Source organism: Epinephelus fuscoguttatus, linkage group LG8, assembly GCF_011397635.1.
Source record: "Epinephelus fuscoguttatus linkage group LG8, E.fuscoguttatus.final_Chr_v1".
NCBI lineage: Eukaryota > Metazoa > Chordata > Actinopteri > Perciformes > Serranidae > Epinephelus > Epinephelus fuscoguttatus.
This window is the reverse complement of record NC_064759.1, coordinates 13,788,978-13,809,330: the sequence shown is the minus strand read 5'-3', so window position 1 is coordinate 13,809,330 and position 20,353 is coordinate 13,788,978. Positions and strand designations below refer to the sequence as shown.

At 39.2% G+C, this 20,353-nt stretch overlaps 1 protein-coding gene across 6 annotated transcripts; it reads left to right on the top strand.

Moving 5' to 3' along the window:
- The first annotated feature begins 45 nt into the window (after positions 1-45).
- On the top strand, positions 46-19,461 carry ca14 (carbonic anhydrase XIV). 6 transcript variants are annotated; one of them, XM_049584828.1, is made up of 13 exons: positions 46-474; positions 802-825; positions 5,520-5,699; positions 5,966-6,111; positions 8,922-9,017; positions 9,099-9,165; positions 9,327-9,484; positions 12,307-12,433; positions 13,484-13,507; positions 13,625-13,709; positions 13,878-13,919; positions 15,978-16,031; positions 18,565-19,461. In XM_049584828.1, the coding sequence occupies exons 1-13, from the start codon at positions 405-407 to the stop codon at positions 18,668-18,670; spliced, it is 1,179 nt and encodes a 392-aa protein (XP_049440785.1). In that variant the 5' UTR covers positions 46-404; the 3' UTR covers positions 18,671-19,461. The 6 variants fall into 6 exon arrangements, with proteins under 6 accessions (XP_049440785.1, XP_049440789.1, XP_049440787.1 ...); XM_049584832.1 differs by having other exon boundaries at positions 13,878-13,911; positions 18,565-18,640; XM_049584830.1 differs by lacking the exon at positions 13,878-13,919.
- The last annotated feature ends 892 nt before the right edge of the window (positions 19,462-20,353 follow it).

Sequence of the window (20,353 nt, the reverse complement as noted above, 5' to 3'; positions counted from 1 at the left end):
TCAGCACTGTGTTCTGTCCCTCCCTCTCTGCCCTCTTACCCTCCTTCTCCAACAACTAACACTGAATTAGTTCTCACTCACTGGTCCCTCTTTGTCTCCCTGATTCATCTTCATCTCTGTCCACTCTTTCTCTTTTCTTTCCATACTTTTCTCTCCGTCTCTCTCTCTTAACTCAAACCTGCTCTGGTCACTTGTGTGCCAGAGTGGAGCCGGCATGTAACATCCACACTGTGGCTGTTCAACAGAGCTGTGGCAGGTGGGATTGTTGGACCCAGTCGGTCTGCCCCCCTTTCCTCTTCCTCCCTCTCTTTCTCTCTCCCCCTCACTTTCTCTCCCTCACACACTTGCTCCTCATCTCTCTGTTCACTCTTATTCATTTCTGTGTATGGGCAAGGAGGGCTAACATGGACTCTTTGGGTCTTTTTATCCTTCTTATGTCTCTGTGTTTCCAGTGGACAACTGCCCCTGCTGCTGGTAAGGTCTTAATCAACAAATTAATCAGCATCATGTGAGATTGTTTCACTTTGATATTACTGTTGTAGATTGTTTGGAGAGTTTCAGGGTAAGCTGTACAGAAATAACAACTGGATTTGAGGTATTTGAGTATTTGAGGATATCAGAAGTGGCTGTAGATTAGAAGTGATAAAAACAGAGTTCAGTGAAATATAATATTTAATCTCACAGATGTGATGCCTTTAAATGTGGTCAGTGTTTGCAGAACTGAAATTTAGAACTCATCAGAGCTTAAAAAATGGCTAAAACAAGAGTTTTAGAAGTTTTTCTTATTTTGTTCTGTTTCAGAGGAAGTTACCTGGACCTACACTGGTAAGTTCAAGTTTATTTGTAGAGGAAAAGCAATTCAAAGTGTGGCAGACAGTGACACAGCTGCATACAAAGAGGTTGGATGACAATCTGGATATGTTGTACCTGTGTCAGATAATGTATAACCTGGGGCTAGACTATTACAAGCTTTACTATGAGCTAAATATGTGGCATTTAATATGATTTTTTTGCCCTAAGACAGGATGACGAGTCTGCTAATAACCAAAGTTTTCCTGAAAATAAGTGCAGCTTTCTGACTGAAACTACTAAGTCTTGACATGCGTCTTTAAAACATGTTAAATATCACAAAAGCTTCTGTAAGTTGGGCAGGATTTGTGCTTTCACCCCTCCATATCTCCCAACCCGTCTCCCTCTGTTTTTCCTCTACTTCTCTCTCTGTCTGTATTAGTTACAGCTCAACAAGCTGGCATGAGCACAGCAGTCACACAGAGATGATGAAGGGGTGGAGGGAGATGGAGAGGAAGAAAGCAAGAAAGAGGCAGAGAGAGAGAGTGAGTGGGGGGGAAGGCGGAGGGAGGCAGGTGCACGAGGGACGAGGGCGAGAGAGGGAGATGGGACGGGATGAAGCAAAAGCATACCAAATCGTGCCCTGTATTGTTGCAGCGCACAATAACCTATGTGTTTATTGTGTTGTGGATGCACACTGGCCGCCTATGCCGTGGACAATGACATTGTGGGAATGAATGGGGCATACAACAGGCCACCGTTCTCCACATGTATTCAGGAGAGCAACGCCAATGTACAGTACATACAGAGAGCACACAGCAAACTGTGGAGGCCGTGCCTGGAGCAAACTGGTATCTATACATTGGCCGTTTATTATAATACATATGGAGGCAAGTGTGGTATGCAGAGACATGTGGCGTCATCTTAGATTGGTAGCAAATATGTTTTTTTTTGTCAAGAATTTTAAAATGAAAAGCCACTGAGATTCATATTAGTGATGATTGACGGCGTGTGTGTGTGTGTGTGTGTGTGTGTGTGTGTGTGTGTGTGTGGCATTGCATGTTGTGAGCTGCTAGCTGAAGTGTGAAGGCAGTTTTGTTATGGACAACAATTTGTCACATGACAGAGCAGAAATACACGCTTTCTTTCCACGAGGGACACACAGTTACGTAAAGTAATCGAGGGAAAGTCAGTCTGACATTCCATCGTTTCCTCATCATGCTCCGAGTGAGTGAATATTCATGTGTGTGTGTGTCTTTGTCCCCGGCTGTATTCAGGACAGAGATGGCATGCTAGGAGAGGTAGAGCAGGCGCAGAGGGTCAGAATTTTCGGCCTCTGGTTACCATGGAGACCTCCATGGCGACCAGTGGCGAGGCTGCGGGACTCACTTTTGAAGTTGGGTCGTGGTGCGGGGCTTTGCTGTGCAGAGCGGAGAGGGGTAGGGGGCAGAGCAGATTAGAGGTGCGAGGAGGGGGTTGCGGGCGCTGTGAGAGGAGATGTGTGTTTACATCACTAATGTAAAGTCCCCTCCTCACATTGTGTGTGTGCAAGACAGAGAGAAGGGTTATTGTGTTACAACCTAACCATGATTCATGGCTTACAAATGTAGTACAGTGCTGACACGCCTTGTGGGGTTCATTCATTCCTACTTTTTCTACAGCGTTTTTACATAAACATACATGCTTGTTATTAACAAAATCTACAATAACAAATATGACTATTTTTTTGCTTTTTTTTTTTTTACTACTGGCACATTTTATTGTGTCGTCTGTTTTCTAAAGCATTCCTCTCCTTGCAATTGAAATTCAGATTCTTTGACTCACATGTCACTCTCTTTTTCTTTCACACTCTTTTCTCTAACTTTCTTTTATCATGCAATTGGGGAGACCAGTTTCTTTTTTTCTCTTGGTGAACCTAACCCTGAACCATTCTCCTCTCCCTCAGCTACTCTCTCAGTATCACTCTGACCATTTAATGATTAAATTCTTCTGAATTTTCCACACTACAATTGTGCAACAATGAAGAAGTGAAGAATATGACACATTAAATACGGAATATGTTTTACCGTTAGGTAGACAGAATGTGGCGACTACTATCAATAAAGAAAGCTGAAAAGAGGCAGAGCAGGCCTTTAACTGTGAGGTATTCAATAAATCCATCTAGATGCATTTTATGGTGTTCTTCAGCAAAAAGACTGACAAGTGGAATTTCTAAAGCAAGACTTATTAACAAAACGTGATGATGTGATGTGAACGTAACTCCCACTGTTGGTCTGAATGCCGTCAAACCAGTGAGTGAACTGGTAAAATAATATGAAATCGCACCCCAGAGCCAATTGCAATTACTGGAAGTGATGACCAAAAGAACGCGTGCAGCCTAAATACATTAGAAACAACACAGGCTAAATACACATTCTGGCACCACACAGTAAGTATACAGAATACACATAAGTAGTTTAGCTGATTTTAGACATTAGCAGTGGATACTTTGAGTAACCTTACTGTAAGTATTAAATTTGTATATTGGTTTATGTACAAAAAAATGTACAAAAGTATACAGTACATTTTGTCAGTTTATGTTGTGTACTCTCTTAAAGTATGTTTCTAAAAAAAAAATTACATTATTATCATTCTATTTTTTATCTAATTTGTAAATATGTTCATATTTGAAGACGTCGTTCAGGAATCAAAATGGTCATTTTACATATTTTCCTGTGATTTTCAGCTGATTTTTAAGATGTTCGATAAACATGTAAAACTGCGATGGGAGGTTAATCGTCTTCTGTTATGAATACAAACACACTGCCCAAAAATTCAGCTATTTTGGTGTTTTTTCCTATGTACACTACCATAAAAATATAATTTTTTGCAAGTCAGTATTTAAAATGTGTCTATGGGATATAATAATTTCATTTATTTGCAACATCTGTAGGAATTTAATCTAAACAAGACTAGTGTTTATATGTTGAAATAAATAATTCCACTGGTATGAAGAAAGGGATATTTTTACAACATATTTATTTACCTCGTATCTCATCTCAGTGTCAGGCTTTGAAAGAACAATTCATATTACATATTACAAGATCAATCTCAAATCTAAAAAAGAAACGTCTGTTATTTTCACCCGTGCAAATTCTGCAGGTGTTCATGTAGCTAAACAGCATTTTAGTTTACTATTATTCATAACACCTTTCATATCTACACCCTATGACACGCATATATTACTGCAATTTAACTGCAATGATGCTGAAGATGTCAGACATTCTGTAAGACCAACACTGAATTAATATTAAGCTCAGATGACATGTTGATTATGTTGTGGTTGTTATCAGCTGACATAAATTATTTAACGAAGTGCCGATTAGATCACCTGCTTTTGTTGGTAGCTGTGTGTCTTTGTTTTGTGGGAGGTGCAGCACATTTCACCTTCAGTTGAATTTGATTTTAATTTTTGTCGAAGCCAGAGCAGTATTCATTGTGTACAAAAAAGATTTCAGTTGTAGTTGGACATGATTGAGACGGTAATATCCCTCCATGTGTTTTCTTAATTGATGTCAGTGTTGATGAATTTGTGTTTCCCAGGATACAGAAGGCATGACCCTGAGACTATTTCTCTGATTGTCTAATACACATTGCCTTCGTTGATTGGGTTGGTTAGGTTTAGGCAAGAGTGAGTTTGGTTAAGGTAAAAATGTCAGGGTAAACTAAGCGGAGGCAGATTAAGGCAGAGTAGGGCGGGTGATGCCTTCACTATCTGGGGATACACACATTTAAATGCTGGATGGAAAAATCATCAAATGTGGTTTCAATAATTCAACCTTTTTTTTTGATGCAGGTTCAGAAATAGGGATTCAAACTAGGCCTGCATGATTTGGGGAAATTATGTGATATACTACAACGTTGTACATTGCAAATAATGATATTACTTGTGATAGATAAACAGATATTAAAGGAATACGAAACCACAAAACGATCATTTATACATCAATTAGTCATGCTATATTCGTGGAGAAAACATGCCTGCATGTAAAAAGGCGAACATATTGATTTACTGGTGCAGCATAAACAGTATAAACAGAAAATATATGATCAGTAAAGCCAAAATGTATGTGTTTGGGAAGTACTGAGCACATGACTGGATAAATGAGATGTGGATTTTACTGCACGAGCTGTGTGAGTGTCTGTAAACTGATATTTTGATTTAGTTTTGCTGCTGTTAAACGCAGCCCCTATCAATCAGTAAATGAATATATTAACTGTTTTTGTGGAGGCATTTTGTGGGTAAAGTGTACTCAGATTTCTGCTGCTTTCAGTATATTGCCAAATACAACAAACCTCACAAATATCGCAGTCTTTCTTGATGTGTTTATCATGTAAGTTGACGTTGCAATGACTACAAACCCCCCTCCCAAAACAAACAACATATTGTGCAGCCCCAATTCACACACTCAACAGCAAAGAGAGTATTGTTGATGCCCTATAACCCTGAATGGCCCAAATAAGGAGGCCTTGTGTCATCACAGATATGTTGCCCTGGTGTGAACACTATTGTGACCACTACTTTTCCATTAAACTCACCACCATGAAGCTTTGGACCTTCAGAGAAGAGGAATAATTGTCTTGTATAATTAGAGACTGATCAATGGAGGCTTTTCACTGGATAACTGGGAGCCAGCGGACTGTGTGATTTAGTGACATCATTGTTTTCCCTCTTTTCTCCTGTATCAAAGGCTTGGTGGGTCAGTCCGAGTGGTCAACGTATTTCCCTGACTGTGGTGGTACCTCTCAGTCCCCCGTTGATGTGGTAACCACCCAGACTAAATATGACCCCAGTTTGATTCCTCTGACCCCGCTGGGCTACAGCCAGCACGGCAACAAGCCCTTCACACTGTACAACAACGGACACACAGGTAACTATGGCAGCTAGCTCCCAACATAAACCCGTCCCAGGTATCCGAGCAGCCTTACGGTTGATCTGCTTATACTGCACCATCCTCAATCGTAACCTGGCAGCAAACCTTTCACTCCTCATTTATAAATTCAGGAGATTTGTTAACATTTTAAGATTTACATTTTGAAGAAAGAAAATGCACCTACCTAGTATTTCTTGTTCAGTTATCCTTCCTCTCTCTGTTGAATTTAATGAGTCAGCTCGTTTTGCCTTTTTCTCCATCAGCCGTCATTGAGCTACCAGACTGGATGGGACTGGGGGGGCTGCCCTGGCTCTTTACAGCTGTTCAAATGCACCTCCACTGGGGCAGCGGTGGCCCAAGTCACGGGGGCAGTGAACACACCATCAACGGACTGAGTGCAGATGCAGAGGTACGCTAAAATCCTGGTATGACTACAGTAAAGGGGCGGTCAAGGTCCTCTTCCTCTTCTGATGATCACAGTTCTGATGTCATTTAAATGGAATGAACTCAAATAGCTTTATCACAAAGTCCAAGGCAAAATAAAAATTCTGTTCAAAAAGCTTTGACTCTGAATCAAAATATACAATGTCAAAAATCCCAAGAGTGACCTGCATCCACAGAAATCTTTCTGTTCTTTTTGATAGAGAGAAGAAGGAAAATGTGCAAATTGTACCAAGCTTGAGTGACATTTGGGCAGGCACAGGTGCAGGTTTTGTAAAATCATTAGGGGGGGAACACACACTATCTGAAACGCGGGTTTGGGGGTCCTTCCCCATGAAATATATAGCATCAAACACATAATTTGCTGCATTATGATGAAAATTTATGCACCAACTTGTGCCTTTTCTGCATTAAAGGATGGTGCAAATGTCTTTAATTTTGTGAAAATAAAAGTCTTCTGCTAGTTTCATGTTTTTGTTGAGGGGAGACAAATGCACATCATTCTATATATTGATTGGGACGAGAATGAAATCCACTCCCTGTGTGTGTTGTTATCCGAGCTTTTCTGCATTGTGGTAAGGTCTGGCTGCGTGTGCATGCTAGTATCCCACTGGCTAGCTCATTGCCGCCGCTTTGCACTGCGGTCATGTGATGGTTACTGCTGAAATTGGGACATTGTCGACGCTAAAGCGTTTCGTCCACCCTCCCCAGTTTACACTGTTACCCCCATCAGCACTGGTTCTGTTGTTTGGCGCTTAGCACCATTAGCTGCTAGCCACCGACTCAGCTGTTTCCATGTTGAAACATGTCCAGACAACTCATACGCATACGCTCTGAATTTCACACAGAGCCCCTTTAACGTTTTGTTTAGATTTTTGTGAACAACATATGTTCGATTAAACACATACTCCCTGGCGCACCAAATATGTATTGATCTGCAAACAAATGCACAGTTAACTCCTGTTACAGAAGCATTTACTAAAAGCTGCAGTTTTAGGAAATAACTAAAACCAACAATAATTAGTAGATTAACTGATTAGTAGACAGAAAATGACCTGTTGTTGTAGTCATTTTTGCTGGAAAAATGACTACAACAACAGGTCATTTCCTGATTTTAGCTTCTCAGATGTATTGATGTACTGGGTTTTTTTTTTGGTCATGTATAACAGTAAACTGAGTATCTTAAATTTTTGACTGATAAAACAATCAAATTCAATAACTGTGCATGCCATTTTTTCTAAGATAATATAAATATTAATTTTTGATTGACAGATTATTTGATAGAAAAAAATGGAAAATAATACTTAGTTATGGCCCCAATAACTCCTTTTTTAAGATTAATATAGATACAGACAATATGGTTAGTGGGAACAAATGGGCACTCTGCAGACAGGGTAGAACAGTTAGTATTGAGAGATTAACTGATGCATTGTTGGTTTTTGTCCTAAACCCTTGGAATTACAGTAGGACTTTGGGAAGTTTGAATCCTTTTCGTTCTTGCTACACTGCGCTCTTGCTTTGTCTATAGATCTATTCAAGGCATTTGATAGAGTAGATCATCACGCTGCAGTCAACATCCTTGTAAAGACTGGTATTAGTCTTAAAATTGCCAGTTGGCTTCACAGTTATTTGAGTGAGTGCATGCAGTTTGTCAAATCTGGTAATGTTGTTCCTGATGCTGTTGTTCTGGAAAAGGGAAACTTGCTTCTACTCTTTCTATTGTCAGTAATGATATTAGACATGAGCAATGTCAAGAAAGTTTGTGACCAGATGATGCACTCAGTGTACCATCTGTACACTGATGATGCAGTCCTGTATTCCTTTGCTTCTTCTTTTGAGACTGCGGAGCCACTTCACAGTCTGACTTGAAGTCATTGCAGCATGGTCTCATTGACTTGAAACTGCTTTTAAATGCAAACAAAACTAAGGCATTGCTATTTGTACCCAGTAATACTAAGGTTCCTTCTCTCTCTATCAACACACTTAAAGGTGGGGATATTGAGTTTGTTGATATATCTAAATATCTGAGCACTTGGTTGGTCATCTTCATGTAAACATCTGGTTTCAGGCCTTTTCTTGTCTCGGCTTTTCTATGGTGATACCACTTACAGATTTGCTTGTCCCACTACTTTGGCCTGACCCACTTTATCATGCTGCTTTGAGAAATATTTCCAAGTCCCTGAGTGAGGGATTGAGATAGAAACAACACTCTAAACTCATGTCCTCTAAAGTAGGCTGAGAGAGGGCTGCACAGAAAGACGAGCAACAGACGAGCAAGTTTTGGGATAAACTGTTAATGATCAAAGAAACAGAAAGACATAAAATTCGTGAGCAGCTGACTGAGCTTTGGAGGGAGGGGAGAGGAAGGAGAAAGAGTGGAGTGAGGAGGAAAGGAAGCCGTCTCAGCACCTTAGTTCCTCTCCACCTGTCACTGTCTAGGTTTGCCAACACTTTCTTCGGGGGTGAGTGATTGGAGAAGAGACAAAAATCATGCAGAAGAAAGAAAAAAAAACACAAACAAAATGAAAGAGAGGGCAAATATTGGGACTTGTCATGGATGAGTGGTCTTCTTACATAATGAGACAATTAAGCTCTTTCTCGTTCACATCAGTCTCCTCGTTGCTTTTTATTTTTCTTCGGTCATACTCTCAGAAGGGAAGCTAAGTTTGCACGCACCTCTCCCTCTCCCCGTCTCTTCCCCTCTTCTGTTAACCCTGAGCTGTCACAAGGATGAACCGGGGCGAACTGACAAACTAACAGTTCTCTTCCTCTCTCCAGCTACATGTGGTGCACTACAACTCTGAGCTCTACCCCAACATGTCCACAGCAATGACGCAGAGGGACGGCTTGGCTGTTTTAGGAATTCTCATTGTGGTAATAACATAATGCCAATAAACAGTCACAAGTACTTTGAGCAGTTTCATAAACATTTAAGCCTGAGTTTTGGTTTCCCAGACAGGTGAGGAGACAAACCCGGCATTTAACAACATCCTCAACTACCTGAGCCGCATCAGACATGCTGGTAGGTCTGTCTGAAATGTAGAACAACACATCTTCTTGTTTCGCACACACTTCATCTGCATTTTTAGTTTCCATCTCCTTTTCTTTTTTTTAATTACAAATCAATATGTATTTACATAGGACCTCACATACTCTTTTCCTGCTCATGTCACCCACTGGCAGATCAGAAGGTGTCCATCCCGGCCTTTGACGTCCATTCGCTACTCCCTAAGGATCTAGGACGCTACTATCGCTACAACGGCTCCCTAACAACGCCGCCCTGCTACCAGAGTGTGATCTGGACACTGTTCAATGAGAGGGTCCAAATCTCAAAGGCACAGGTAAAGCTTAGACACTGACACTCGACATAAGTGTACAGATCCTAGAAGCCTCAACTCTGTGTTCACCTCTAATGCAGATATTGATCACATTTTTGATCGAAGATTGATCTTCTGTAAGAAACTGATCCGACGTGCATTGAAATATTGTCTAATGCCTAAATAAAAGATGACCATTTAAAAAAAAAAAAAAAAATAAGCCAACACTCCTTACACAACCAACAAATCTAAATCAAAGCAGTGATGCTTAACCCAGTAATTTAAAAATCCACGCAGTATTTCAATCTGTAAATTATTTGTCAGTTTCAGCCTACAATTGCTGATTATTGGCCTCATAAAATATATTTTTGAGTTCCTGTACTCTACTATCAAACCACCAAAGAGCATTTTACCAGTATCTAGATTAAATAATTCTGAATTCTTATTAGAAAAAATAGATATTCTCTCATTAGTCATGACCTATCAGCAGCACAGAGTGAAATACAGTACATTAACTTGCACATTGGTGGAAGAAGTATTTAGATCCTTTACATCAAGGTACTGTAAATAACTTTTTACCAGTATTAATCTTTTTGTATTGCCAAGTGGTGAACAGGTTGTAATGTAACTTAAAAAAACTGAGACCTTCCCCAACTTCCTCAGTTGTCTCTAGCAGCCGGTTGACTGAGTTCTATGTGAGGGAACTGGGACAAATTTTCCAGGGTAATGCCAAAGATGTGACGTTATCCATGTTCCCTAGTGCCTTGCCTCTCTTCAGCTACGTTTCAGCATTAACACTGTGCAACAGTAGCTAACGTTAGCTAAGAAATGGAGTCCACTAACGTGAACAAACGACTGGCACCCACCACAACACAGGGAACACATATGTTGTGTTTCCTTTATAAGCATTTTGCAGCGCCCTCTTGACCATCCCAAGTCCCCACTGCTTCAGCAAACATTCTGTTGCTGCCATTACATGGGGTAGACTCAGGGCTGTTCACCCACAATAAAAACGTTTAATTCAGAACCTTTATGTAAAAGTAGTAATACCACAGTGTAGAAATACTTTGTTACAAGTTAAAGTCCTGTATTCAGAATTTTAATTGAGTAAAACTACTTAAGTATTAACATAAAAATATACTTAAAGTAACAAAAGTAAAAGTACTAATGAAGAATGGCCCATTACACAATAATGTATATAATATCTCTGAATTATATTACTGATAGATCAATTTATATATCACTTTAATTTTGCAAATGGTAAAGGTGGAGCTAATTTTAATCACTTAATGTACTTCTGGGTTGTCTTATCTATGGCAATATATCATATTTTATTTCAATAGTATTTTGCAATGATTATCTGAATCTGTAAAGTAACTAAATTCACCAGATAAATGTAGTGTAGTGTAACAATATTTACCTCTGAAATGTACTGGAGTAGAAGTATAAAGTAGCAGAAAATGTGATAATTCAAGTAAAGTATGGGGGCCTCAAATTTTACAAGTACAGTACTCAAGTCAATGTACTTGGCTACTTTCCATCTGAAATTTTTGACATTAATTACTTTTTTTGGATTGTATGAAATATGTAAAAAGTAGAAGTAACATTATAAACATTTGAAGTACCTATTAGTACATGAAATGATCTGTATGTCTGTTAAAAAGCAAATTAAAATTATGGATATTATTGAACAATGGTGAAAAGTAATCTAATCATGACCTCAGTACACTGTTAAAGGAAGTAGAATCCACCTCTTACAATGAGTTTCAGTTTTCTTCATGGTACGCACTAAAAATTTAAGCTATGCACATGGTTATAAAAACTTGCAGCTCATGTCACCATCAAGTCTCCAGACTGCTAAACTTTGAGCACAATCACACAGTTTTCACTCACATGGAAATTCTAAATCACATTTTTGTAAAACTCCATGCTCAAATTGTGTCATTTAGCACTCTTTGTTCACACGGACTTCAAAATGACACACCCTAATTACCAACTGGTCTCACTCACATCTCATCCTTTCAAACCCAGTTGGCAAAACACTCGAATCACATGTCAGAGCAAAAAAGGAGCCTCAGGTGACCTCTATTGTGTTGGGTAAAACAGAGCAGCATGGGGAACCGAGCGGAAGGCCTACAAAAAATCTTTTGTGTCAGCCCAGTCAGCTGAACATTTTACTGTATGACAGTGACATGCAGTATCAACTTTATAGTAACAGTGCGACTCTGAGAAGCTGGGCTGTATGCTGATAGAAAGGCTGTATCATGTTGTGCAATGTAATTCTGTGTTTTGATGGTAGTGTTTTAAAAGATGGTGATGAACAGATACTTGTATGATAGCTGTGTGCATCATTTTGTTGGAAAGAATCGGTTTTGAGTGCAGTGTTTCATTTTGCAAGATAGCTGTGGAGCATTATAATCATTATTGTTGCAAGTTAGACAGCGTGCGGGAGTCTTTTCTACAAGTTTTATTCTTCTCTCCTCCTCCTCTCCTACGCACCTGTTTGAAAATAGATGTGTGAAGTATTCCTTTGTTTGGAGTATTGACATAATGAGTAACTGCAGTTTTGTGTTTACAGTTGTGAGAAACTGAGCTTTAGTTTCAGGAAATGTGTTTGATTGAGAAACTATAATTCACCAATTAACTTACTGAACAAACACTTGTTAACATGACTCAGCATTTACTCAGTTCCTCAAGGACTTCTACTACATTTGAAACACTGATAATTTTTGACTGTTGAGTTTTCACTGCCACATGAATCACATATTTTCTTGTACTGTAAGTTTAGCATCGTAGAACAGTACCTGTTTTTTTCCATCTCTCTCCTCTTCACCTCTCCCCTCCAGCTGCTGAAGATGGAGACGATACTTTACTCCAGTAAAGCTGAAGATCCAGACAGGATGCTGCTGCAGGACAACTACCGGGCGACACAGCCGCTCAACCACAGGGTCGTCTTCGCCTCCTTCAGTGCAGGTGAGACAGACAGAGCATGCGGAAAGAGATAAGTCATCATTTTGTTGACTGCTGACATGAAAGAGAAGTGACAGGAATCAGAACAGGACATTTATTTTTTTCCAAATATTAAGAAGAAGAAGATATACTTTATTGATCCTCAAGGGGAAATTCTTTTTTTTTTACTCTGTTGTCATATACACACAGGCCCAAAATACATACACATGCACAAACAGGACCTATGCATGCATAAAATGGAGAGATGTCAGAGTGAGGGGGCTTGAGGACACATCGACAGTGCCAATTACCTGATAAGTGTAATAAATGATTAGCATATTCTTAGAGTTTATCCTTTTAAACGGCACAAATCTGAAGTTGCAAAAGGTCACAGCTAATCTGTTGTGAATGTGTTGTTTTACCCTAACAGCACCTTTGTGTTGGATGATTGTAACGCCAACAAACGGCTCATAATGCCAACCACAATAACAAGCCAGTGGGTGGCCATGTGCACCAAAGCTAGCAATTAGCACAATCCATGCAGAGAATGAAAAGTGGAATGTGGAGAGAAATGTGGGAATATTAAGGATTAGCGGTGACTTCGTCTGAGTGAAAGAGCCTTTGGACGGCTGGAATAGAGAGAGAGACTGAAATAAAGGGGGAAGAGGTGGAAAAGCGAGGGGCAGCAGTGTTTGTTTGCGAGCTGATTAGAGAAAAGGATTTGCGAAAACCAAACAGTGACTGCATTGTTATCACGAGAGTCTAACTGAGAAAAGAGGGAGAGGAAAAAGAGACACAGAGAAGTGAAAGAGGGAGACAGAGTGGTAGACAAAGACAAAGGAGAAAGAATTTGTGTAAAGTACCCATTGTAGTGAGTGACTGAACTGGAAGGCCTGTGATATCAGCACTGTTGTCAAAGGCAGCAAGACTGACTAGACATAACATTTTCAAACAGCTGAACAGCAGATTCTGCTGAGGTAAACCAACAAACAAATGTGCATGAATTGTGTGACAGAGAGATAAAAATCTGCTGTGATCTTTCTAATGATTTGTCCAATCTTGTATTCGTTGTAGAATCAGGGAAGGAGCTCTCTTCGGGTAAGACTGCATGTCATTTTTCTGCACGTTTCAGCAAAAACAAAGTAACTGTCTGGCCGATGCTTTTGATGATCACATCAATATTTTAAATAATTCAACACCTCTTTCTTTTTTTAGGTGAAGTCACAGCTATAGTAATAGGAGTGATGTGTGGCTGTGTAGGTCTGGCAGTAATCATTCGCTTCATCGTGAAGACGATACGGTAAGGAGCTTCGCTGTGTTGCCTGGTTATTTTCAGTTTCTTACAGCAGACACTGGCCACCAGCCTGCTGTTGTTCCAATTTAACTGGGCACTCTGCTGAATCCGTGGGAGCTGTCATTGTGGAAATATCCTGTCTCCTCTCATTCTCCATCTCCTGTCTCTTGGCAGATTTTTTACACTCCTCCACCATGAATCAGTCGTGGTAAACAGGTGGTTTACCTGATCTCAGTACTGACAAGGATGCACAGCTTGCACTGACAGTGTGACGTCTTCTCCTTGAGCTGGACAGATATCCTAAGCGCAGATCTTGGATTAGTACTATGATAAACAAAGGGATACTGAATAAAATTGGGAATATTAAACAGGATTTTTAATTCATATTGACAGAAATACCAGTTAATTTAAAAAGTAATTAAAATAATTTGTGCATACTGCAGGGACATTTTATGTTGAAAAACCTGATAGGATTAGAGTCTGACCAACACAATGACACGGCAAATGTTACTGGCTAATTTTGGCTAATTACAGATATAATGACTATATTAAAATAAAATAAAATAAAATTAAATTAAATTAATTGATTAAATTAATTGAATTAAATTAAAATTTAAAAATGAAATAAAATAAAAACTTAATTTATGTGGCACACTTGTAAAGAGAAGTATCAGGTAACATAAGAAGACAACAGACAAAAAAGCAAATAAATAAAAAAGAAAGCAAAATTAAAACCAGCTTTACACAAGTGTGTTTTGAGGAATAATTCATAATAGGGCTCTGATTCAGCACGCTTGATCTTAAATCTGGGGGCTTCAAAAGCAAATGCACAGTTCCCTTTAGTTTTTAGCTGTAACTTTAGAATGGATAACAAAGTTTTGCTTCAGGATATTGGGCAGCATGTTTGATTGTAAGACAGGGCCTTCAAAGTGATTAAAAGTATTATTAAGCATGTTTGTACTGGCATGTATTTCAGACAATAAATTAAAAGAAATGCCAAAGATATGTCTGTTGCAATACAGAATCAGTGTTTGCACTTTGTAGAGTGTCCATCAGAGACCAATGACAAGGCAAAAAAATCCTATTCAACCCATGTCTTGGTCGCAGTTCTTCAATAACTGAATGTGAGCCATCCTTATCAAGGAAAATTGTTCTAATATAAAATCTACCCTCACTGATAATTGATAATAAACCAATATAAAACTTTGGATCACATGATGAGCCGTGATAGAAAACACCATCAACTTAAAAACAAACAAACGGTCACATAATGTTACTGGTGTATGTATTGAAACAGATTTGGTTAGACTCTAATGTAAATGTCAGTAAACGTATAATCCTCTTTGTCAGGTTTCACCATACAAGTTAAAGCGACCCTGAGGTCAGCGCTAAGGATAATCTGATTCTCTGACCTCTGATGCAATAACACAGCTGTTTCCCAATACTCTTATTATTTTTCTCACATACCGGTAATTACCACTGATTAATGAAAGTATGTGGTGGCTCCCACCAGTCAGTGATTTAACCTTTTCATCCTTTTCATTCTGCTTTAATCAGGGGTTCCCAAAGTTACAATACATCACAGAGTCTTGAGCCTTGAAGGGAAACTAAAGTATTTTTCAGCCTGGACCCTATTTTCACACGTTTTTGTGTCTAAGTGACTGATGGAGACAACAGTTTTTGAAGTTGGTCCAGCAGCCGCAGCAGTGAAACAAGCTACAATAAAAGTGGCAAATGCAGCCTGTTTCTCCACTGTGACTGCAGCAGTCTTTCTCTGTACTGGACCAATTTCAAAATTGTTGTCTCCTCAAAAACACAGGGAAACAGGGTCCAGGTTCAGAAAAATGTATATATTTCCCATCAAGAACGAAAATACAAATTTCATTGTTGGATTATGTTGTTGAATAGTACTCATCTAATTTTTAAACTGAAGATCGGGAAGAGTGAGACCTCTGATCAGTGATTCAATCTTTGAATAAGAATACAGTGAAATATGATACTTAAATTTTTTTCTGGGTTCTCCCAATATCCTCATCAAGGACCCTCTAGAAGTGCCCTACAGCCCTCTTTGGGAACCCCTGGCTTTCATAATGTCAATCAGCCGTGTGCAACTACTTAAAAATGCCACCTCCAGTCCCTCTAATCTAATAAGAGAGGAGGAGGAGAAGGAGGGGGAGGGAGTTTTGACATTTTTGCACGTGGCCTCTCTGAAATGTGAAATCAAGATTTTCTCTCTTTTATGGTCAAGTGATTCTGTCTTTTGATCTGCAACAGCTCTACCTCTAGCTGGGACGTTCTCCACAGTAACCGGCCTGCTCCTATGTCAAGGTCAACGTTCAAATTTATAACCTTTGACCTCAAAACCTTAACTTACAAGCGATTCCTGACCACATCCATTTTCCTTAACCACCCATTCATAGTGACTCACCCTCTTCTTTAACACCCCATTTTAGAGTATTAATGCTAAATATCACAGATTGTAAAGGAAAATAGTGATATGTATTTATACATTGAAAAGTTTCAGGGAAGCCTCACAATCCTCACAGTTTTCTGTGTGGCTTTACAAAGTTATTAGTTCTGAAGTTTTAGGTGCAAGAGTTTTGTCAGCTGATTACACATTCAGTGCACCTACGTTCTGGCAAAACAACTAAAACTGTATTTGAAAAGTCTCTAACTTTTTAAATGCCTCCAGTGGATATTCAAATTACAATGGAGGCGTGAAATTGGCACATCCATTGAACATCCATGTTAACACATTTCATTCCTCTTAACATAACAGTCATCTCATGGCAGACTATAAGAAAACAACATTTAAAGCTGTACCTGGTAACTTAGAAAAATATTTTTTTTGTCACTATATTCACACAGTAATACATGAGACAGATAATCTGTGAAAACAAAAAAATGTTCCTCTGCCTCCTCGTAGTGCTTCTAATGGTATTTTCAAGAATCCAACCAATCAACCAATCAGAGCCAAGGAGTCTCCAACACAGCTGTCAGTCATGTCAATCACTTTTCGTGATCTGTGGTTAAACTGTCAAATTAGGCAGCGCTGATTAAATAGGAATCAAGATTCTGTTACTGCATTGCCTATTTCTCCCCTCAAATGTTTTCAGAAACATATTCCAGTGTACTGTTTAGCTGTAAAATAAGAATGTTTTCTCCAGCAAGTTGGTGGTGCTTCGTTTTGGCTTGATTGCTTCCAACATGGTAGCCTAAGTGCAGAGCAGTGTTGAGGGTAATGCGCTACAGTAATATACTTTTTAGCAGTAACGAAGTAATATAACTCATTATAAGCAGGCTTTCGGGTAATATTATTACATTTGCAATGTCACGTAACTTGTCACTACTCAAAACAGGCCTTAACTATTTATTGTTTTCATTTTTCTTTTATCCACACCGCTCCACTTCCACCAGTGCGCCATCAGAAAAAACATCCCCTGAAGGTTGTTGTGTGTTGACATGTCATTCATCATACACTACCTGATAGAAGGGTGCCGGTGATCGTGCGCATTATTGTGTCCAGTGTCTTTCCATTCATATAGCTACACCGTATCCCATTCTGCTTTTACGTCCTAAGGCTGCCTGAAAGTAGCAGGGATAAGGAGCTGGCCTCCAGTTTGTTTTTTCCTCGACCCAATGATGATGATGTTTGTGTGTGTTGGATGTTTCCATTCACATCTCCTACAACTGCAGAGCAATGCTGGCACACAGTCCCGTTCTAATAAATAACTCTCTCCGGGCTGCTGTAGCTGATCGTCACACCAGTAACCGGCAGGTGTGTCTTCCAGCTCTGGCGTATTAATTTGCGCTCATCATAGTAATCCATTTGTTATGCCTACCTCAGTATTTGTTTAATGTGTTTTATATCATAGGCCCACAAATATTTATCCATATCTCATAAATATCAGACTTTGATCTTCTGCCTGACTGACCCTCCCTGTGTCCAGGGATATCCGTTTATTTATTTATAACGGTCTGGGCTATTTAATTGATCTACAGTGTATGTTTGCGCTATTATTAATACAAGCAGGTGATTTTAATACAAAGTAGTAACCACTGTATGTGAATGCATGACTGGGTCAGACCTGCATTCGAAATAAACTGTAATAAACTGGAGCCTCTGTGCTGTGATTACCAGCTGTGAAACAACATGACCCTTCCATTTAAAATGCCTAGTCATTCTTCTGAGGTCATTTTGGTGAAAGTAATGCAAAAGTACCGTAACAAGTAAGTCAATACAGAGAACAGTATTGTATAATGTAACTAATTATTTTAAATGAAGGTACCTAGTAATATGTAATATATTACATTTTAAGAGTAACTTGCCAAATACTTGCCCCAGGTCACAAACGTTCTCATTCTACAGCTAAACAGTACACTAAAATATGCTTCTGACAAGATTTGAGGCGAGAAATAGGATATGCAGTATCGGAATCTTAATTCATATTTAATCAGCACTGCCTACTTTGACAGATGGACTGCAGTTCACAAGAAGTGATTGACATTAGCTGCATTTGAGACTCCTCGGCTCTGGTTGGTTGTTTGCTTCACATGCAGTGGATTCATCAGAAGCACTATGAGGGGGCAGAGAAAGATGATTTTTTTCCCTTAGGTTATCTGTCTCATGCTGCTGTGTGGATAAAGTGACAGTTTCAGCAAATATAACAAAAACTTATTCATATAATAATTATGCACTGTAGCTTTAAAGCTCCAGTAGTTATTTATAGACACTAGAGGCCCAAACTTTTGCACAACCTTCCATCCATTCTTTAACAAACGAGGACCTCTGCTGGACACCATCCCAAACTGCAGCTTGTGTTTGACTCGGTGGGACTGACTCTTTCCTTGAATGTTTCAGGATGAAAGAGCCAGAGAAAGGGAAAAAACAAGACATGGCTCTGAACTCGACCTCTGAAGCAGAAAAGAAAGAAGAGCCCTCACCTTCTCTTCAGACTGAGCCCTAGCTGACGGCGTGGTCCACTTCAGGGCTTCAGTCCACATGCTTGCTAAACACTTTCATCTTTCATCTCGCCAATGATGTCACCACTGATCCATGTCTCCTTGGGGGACAAACAGGAAATAAACATTTTATATAGTAAACTGGACACAGGACAAATCACCTGCTGCCCTGATCAATTCACTGTTTCCGGGTTTTTTACCCCACCTAAATTCAGTGATGTTTGCAGTCTTGGTATCAGATGGGGTTCTTTTTTTTTTTTTTCAGTTTGCACATGAGGCACTTGGTGTAAATACGTCAGTCTGCTGGTTCTGAGTCGTATGTTTGCTCTTGCAAATGCCTGGGATGCATGATTGGTTCATGTAAATACTCTGTAAAATATACTTTGTTGATTTTTTTGTTCCACGTTTGGCCATTATTTCTTCTTCCTGCCTTGAAGCACACTGCACTGTATGACATGTAATAGAAACATTATTTACCTGTTGATTTATACCCAATGTAATATTATTATTTTCTTTTGTCCCTGGACTTGAGCACTGACACACAGAAGTTCCTATCAAATGAATAAAAATCTATGATGACGGTCTTAAGGGATTTAAAGTGTTGAGTATAAACTGCTGCTGTCCAAACATTATGTTTCTGAACCCGATTTAGTGCATTATACTGTAAATGGATGAGTTATATTTATGTACATGTGTTCATTCTATTGGAAAAAGTGATTTTGGTGCCATAAATCATATTTGATTTTTTTTCTCTGTACATAACTCGTCAACATGGGCACCTGATTAAAATACTTGAATGGCAACCTCACTTGCCTTGATTTCTTTATTTTGTGTGTGGATGTGTGCGTTTGTTTGTGTTGTTCTGACCGCATTTTCCAACAGTTCTTTACTGATGTTATTGTTATTGCCTCTTGTCTCATTTCTGTTTGCAGCAGATTAATCTGATTATAAGACTTCCAACTAACTGCACATTTTGTGGCACAACGTGATTTTGCCAAGTAGGACATGCTCCTGGATTGAGTAAATTTGCCAATTGAGTAGAATATTATTGAGTTAGCTTGCTAACTAGGTTGGCAATGCTAACACGTAGGATTGCCAATAGGCTAGAATACTGTTCACTAACATTAAGTGTAATTATGATATAATTCTGTAGTTGCAAAGACCTGCAATGGACACATTTTCCCTCCTTTGTCATAGCCCATTCAAAAGAATGTTTTTGCAAGATTGCAGTGCTGGTGCTAATCCAGGACCATCACCGCCATGATGATCCTGGATAATTTGCCTATGTTGATCCAATACCATCATTGTCATTTTGACAATGGATAATTTGTATACAGTACAGGCCAAAAGTTTGGACACACCTTCTCATTCAATGCGTTTTCTTTATTTCCATGACTATTTACATTGTAGATTCTCACTGAAGGCATCAAAACTATGAATGAACACATGTGGAGTTATGTACTTAACAAAAAAAGGTGAAATAACTGAAAACATGTTTTATATTCTAGTTTCTTCAAAATAGCCACCCTTTGCTCTGATTACTGCTTTGCACACTCTTGGCATTCTCTCAATGAGCTTCAAGAGGTAGTCACCTGAAATGGTTTCCACTTCACAGGTGTGCCTTATCAGGGTTAATTAGTGGAATTTCTTGCTTTATCATTGGGGTTGGGACCATCAGTTGTGTTGTG

What these genes read in the sequence shown, in the direction of transcription:
- ca14 (XM_049584827.1), top strand. Translation starts at nt 405, where the DNA reads ATGGACTCTTTGGGTCTTTTTATCCTTCTTATGTCTCTGTGTTTCCAG. An exon ending in GTACAACAACGGACACACAG is followed by an intron (nt 5,700 to 5,965) that starts GTAACTATGGCA and finishes TTTCTCCATCAG; the next exon opens with CCGTCATTGAGCTACCAGAC. An exon ending in CTTCGCCTCCTTCAGTGCAG is followed by an intron (nt 12,434 to 13,483) that starts GTGAGACAGACA and finishes TATTCGTTGTAG; the next exon opens with AATCAGGGAAGGAGCTCTCT.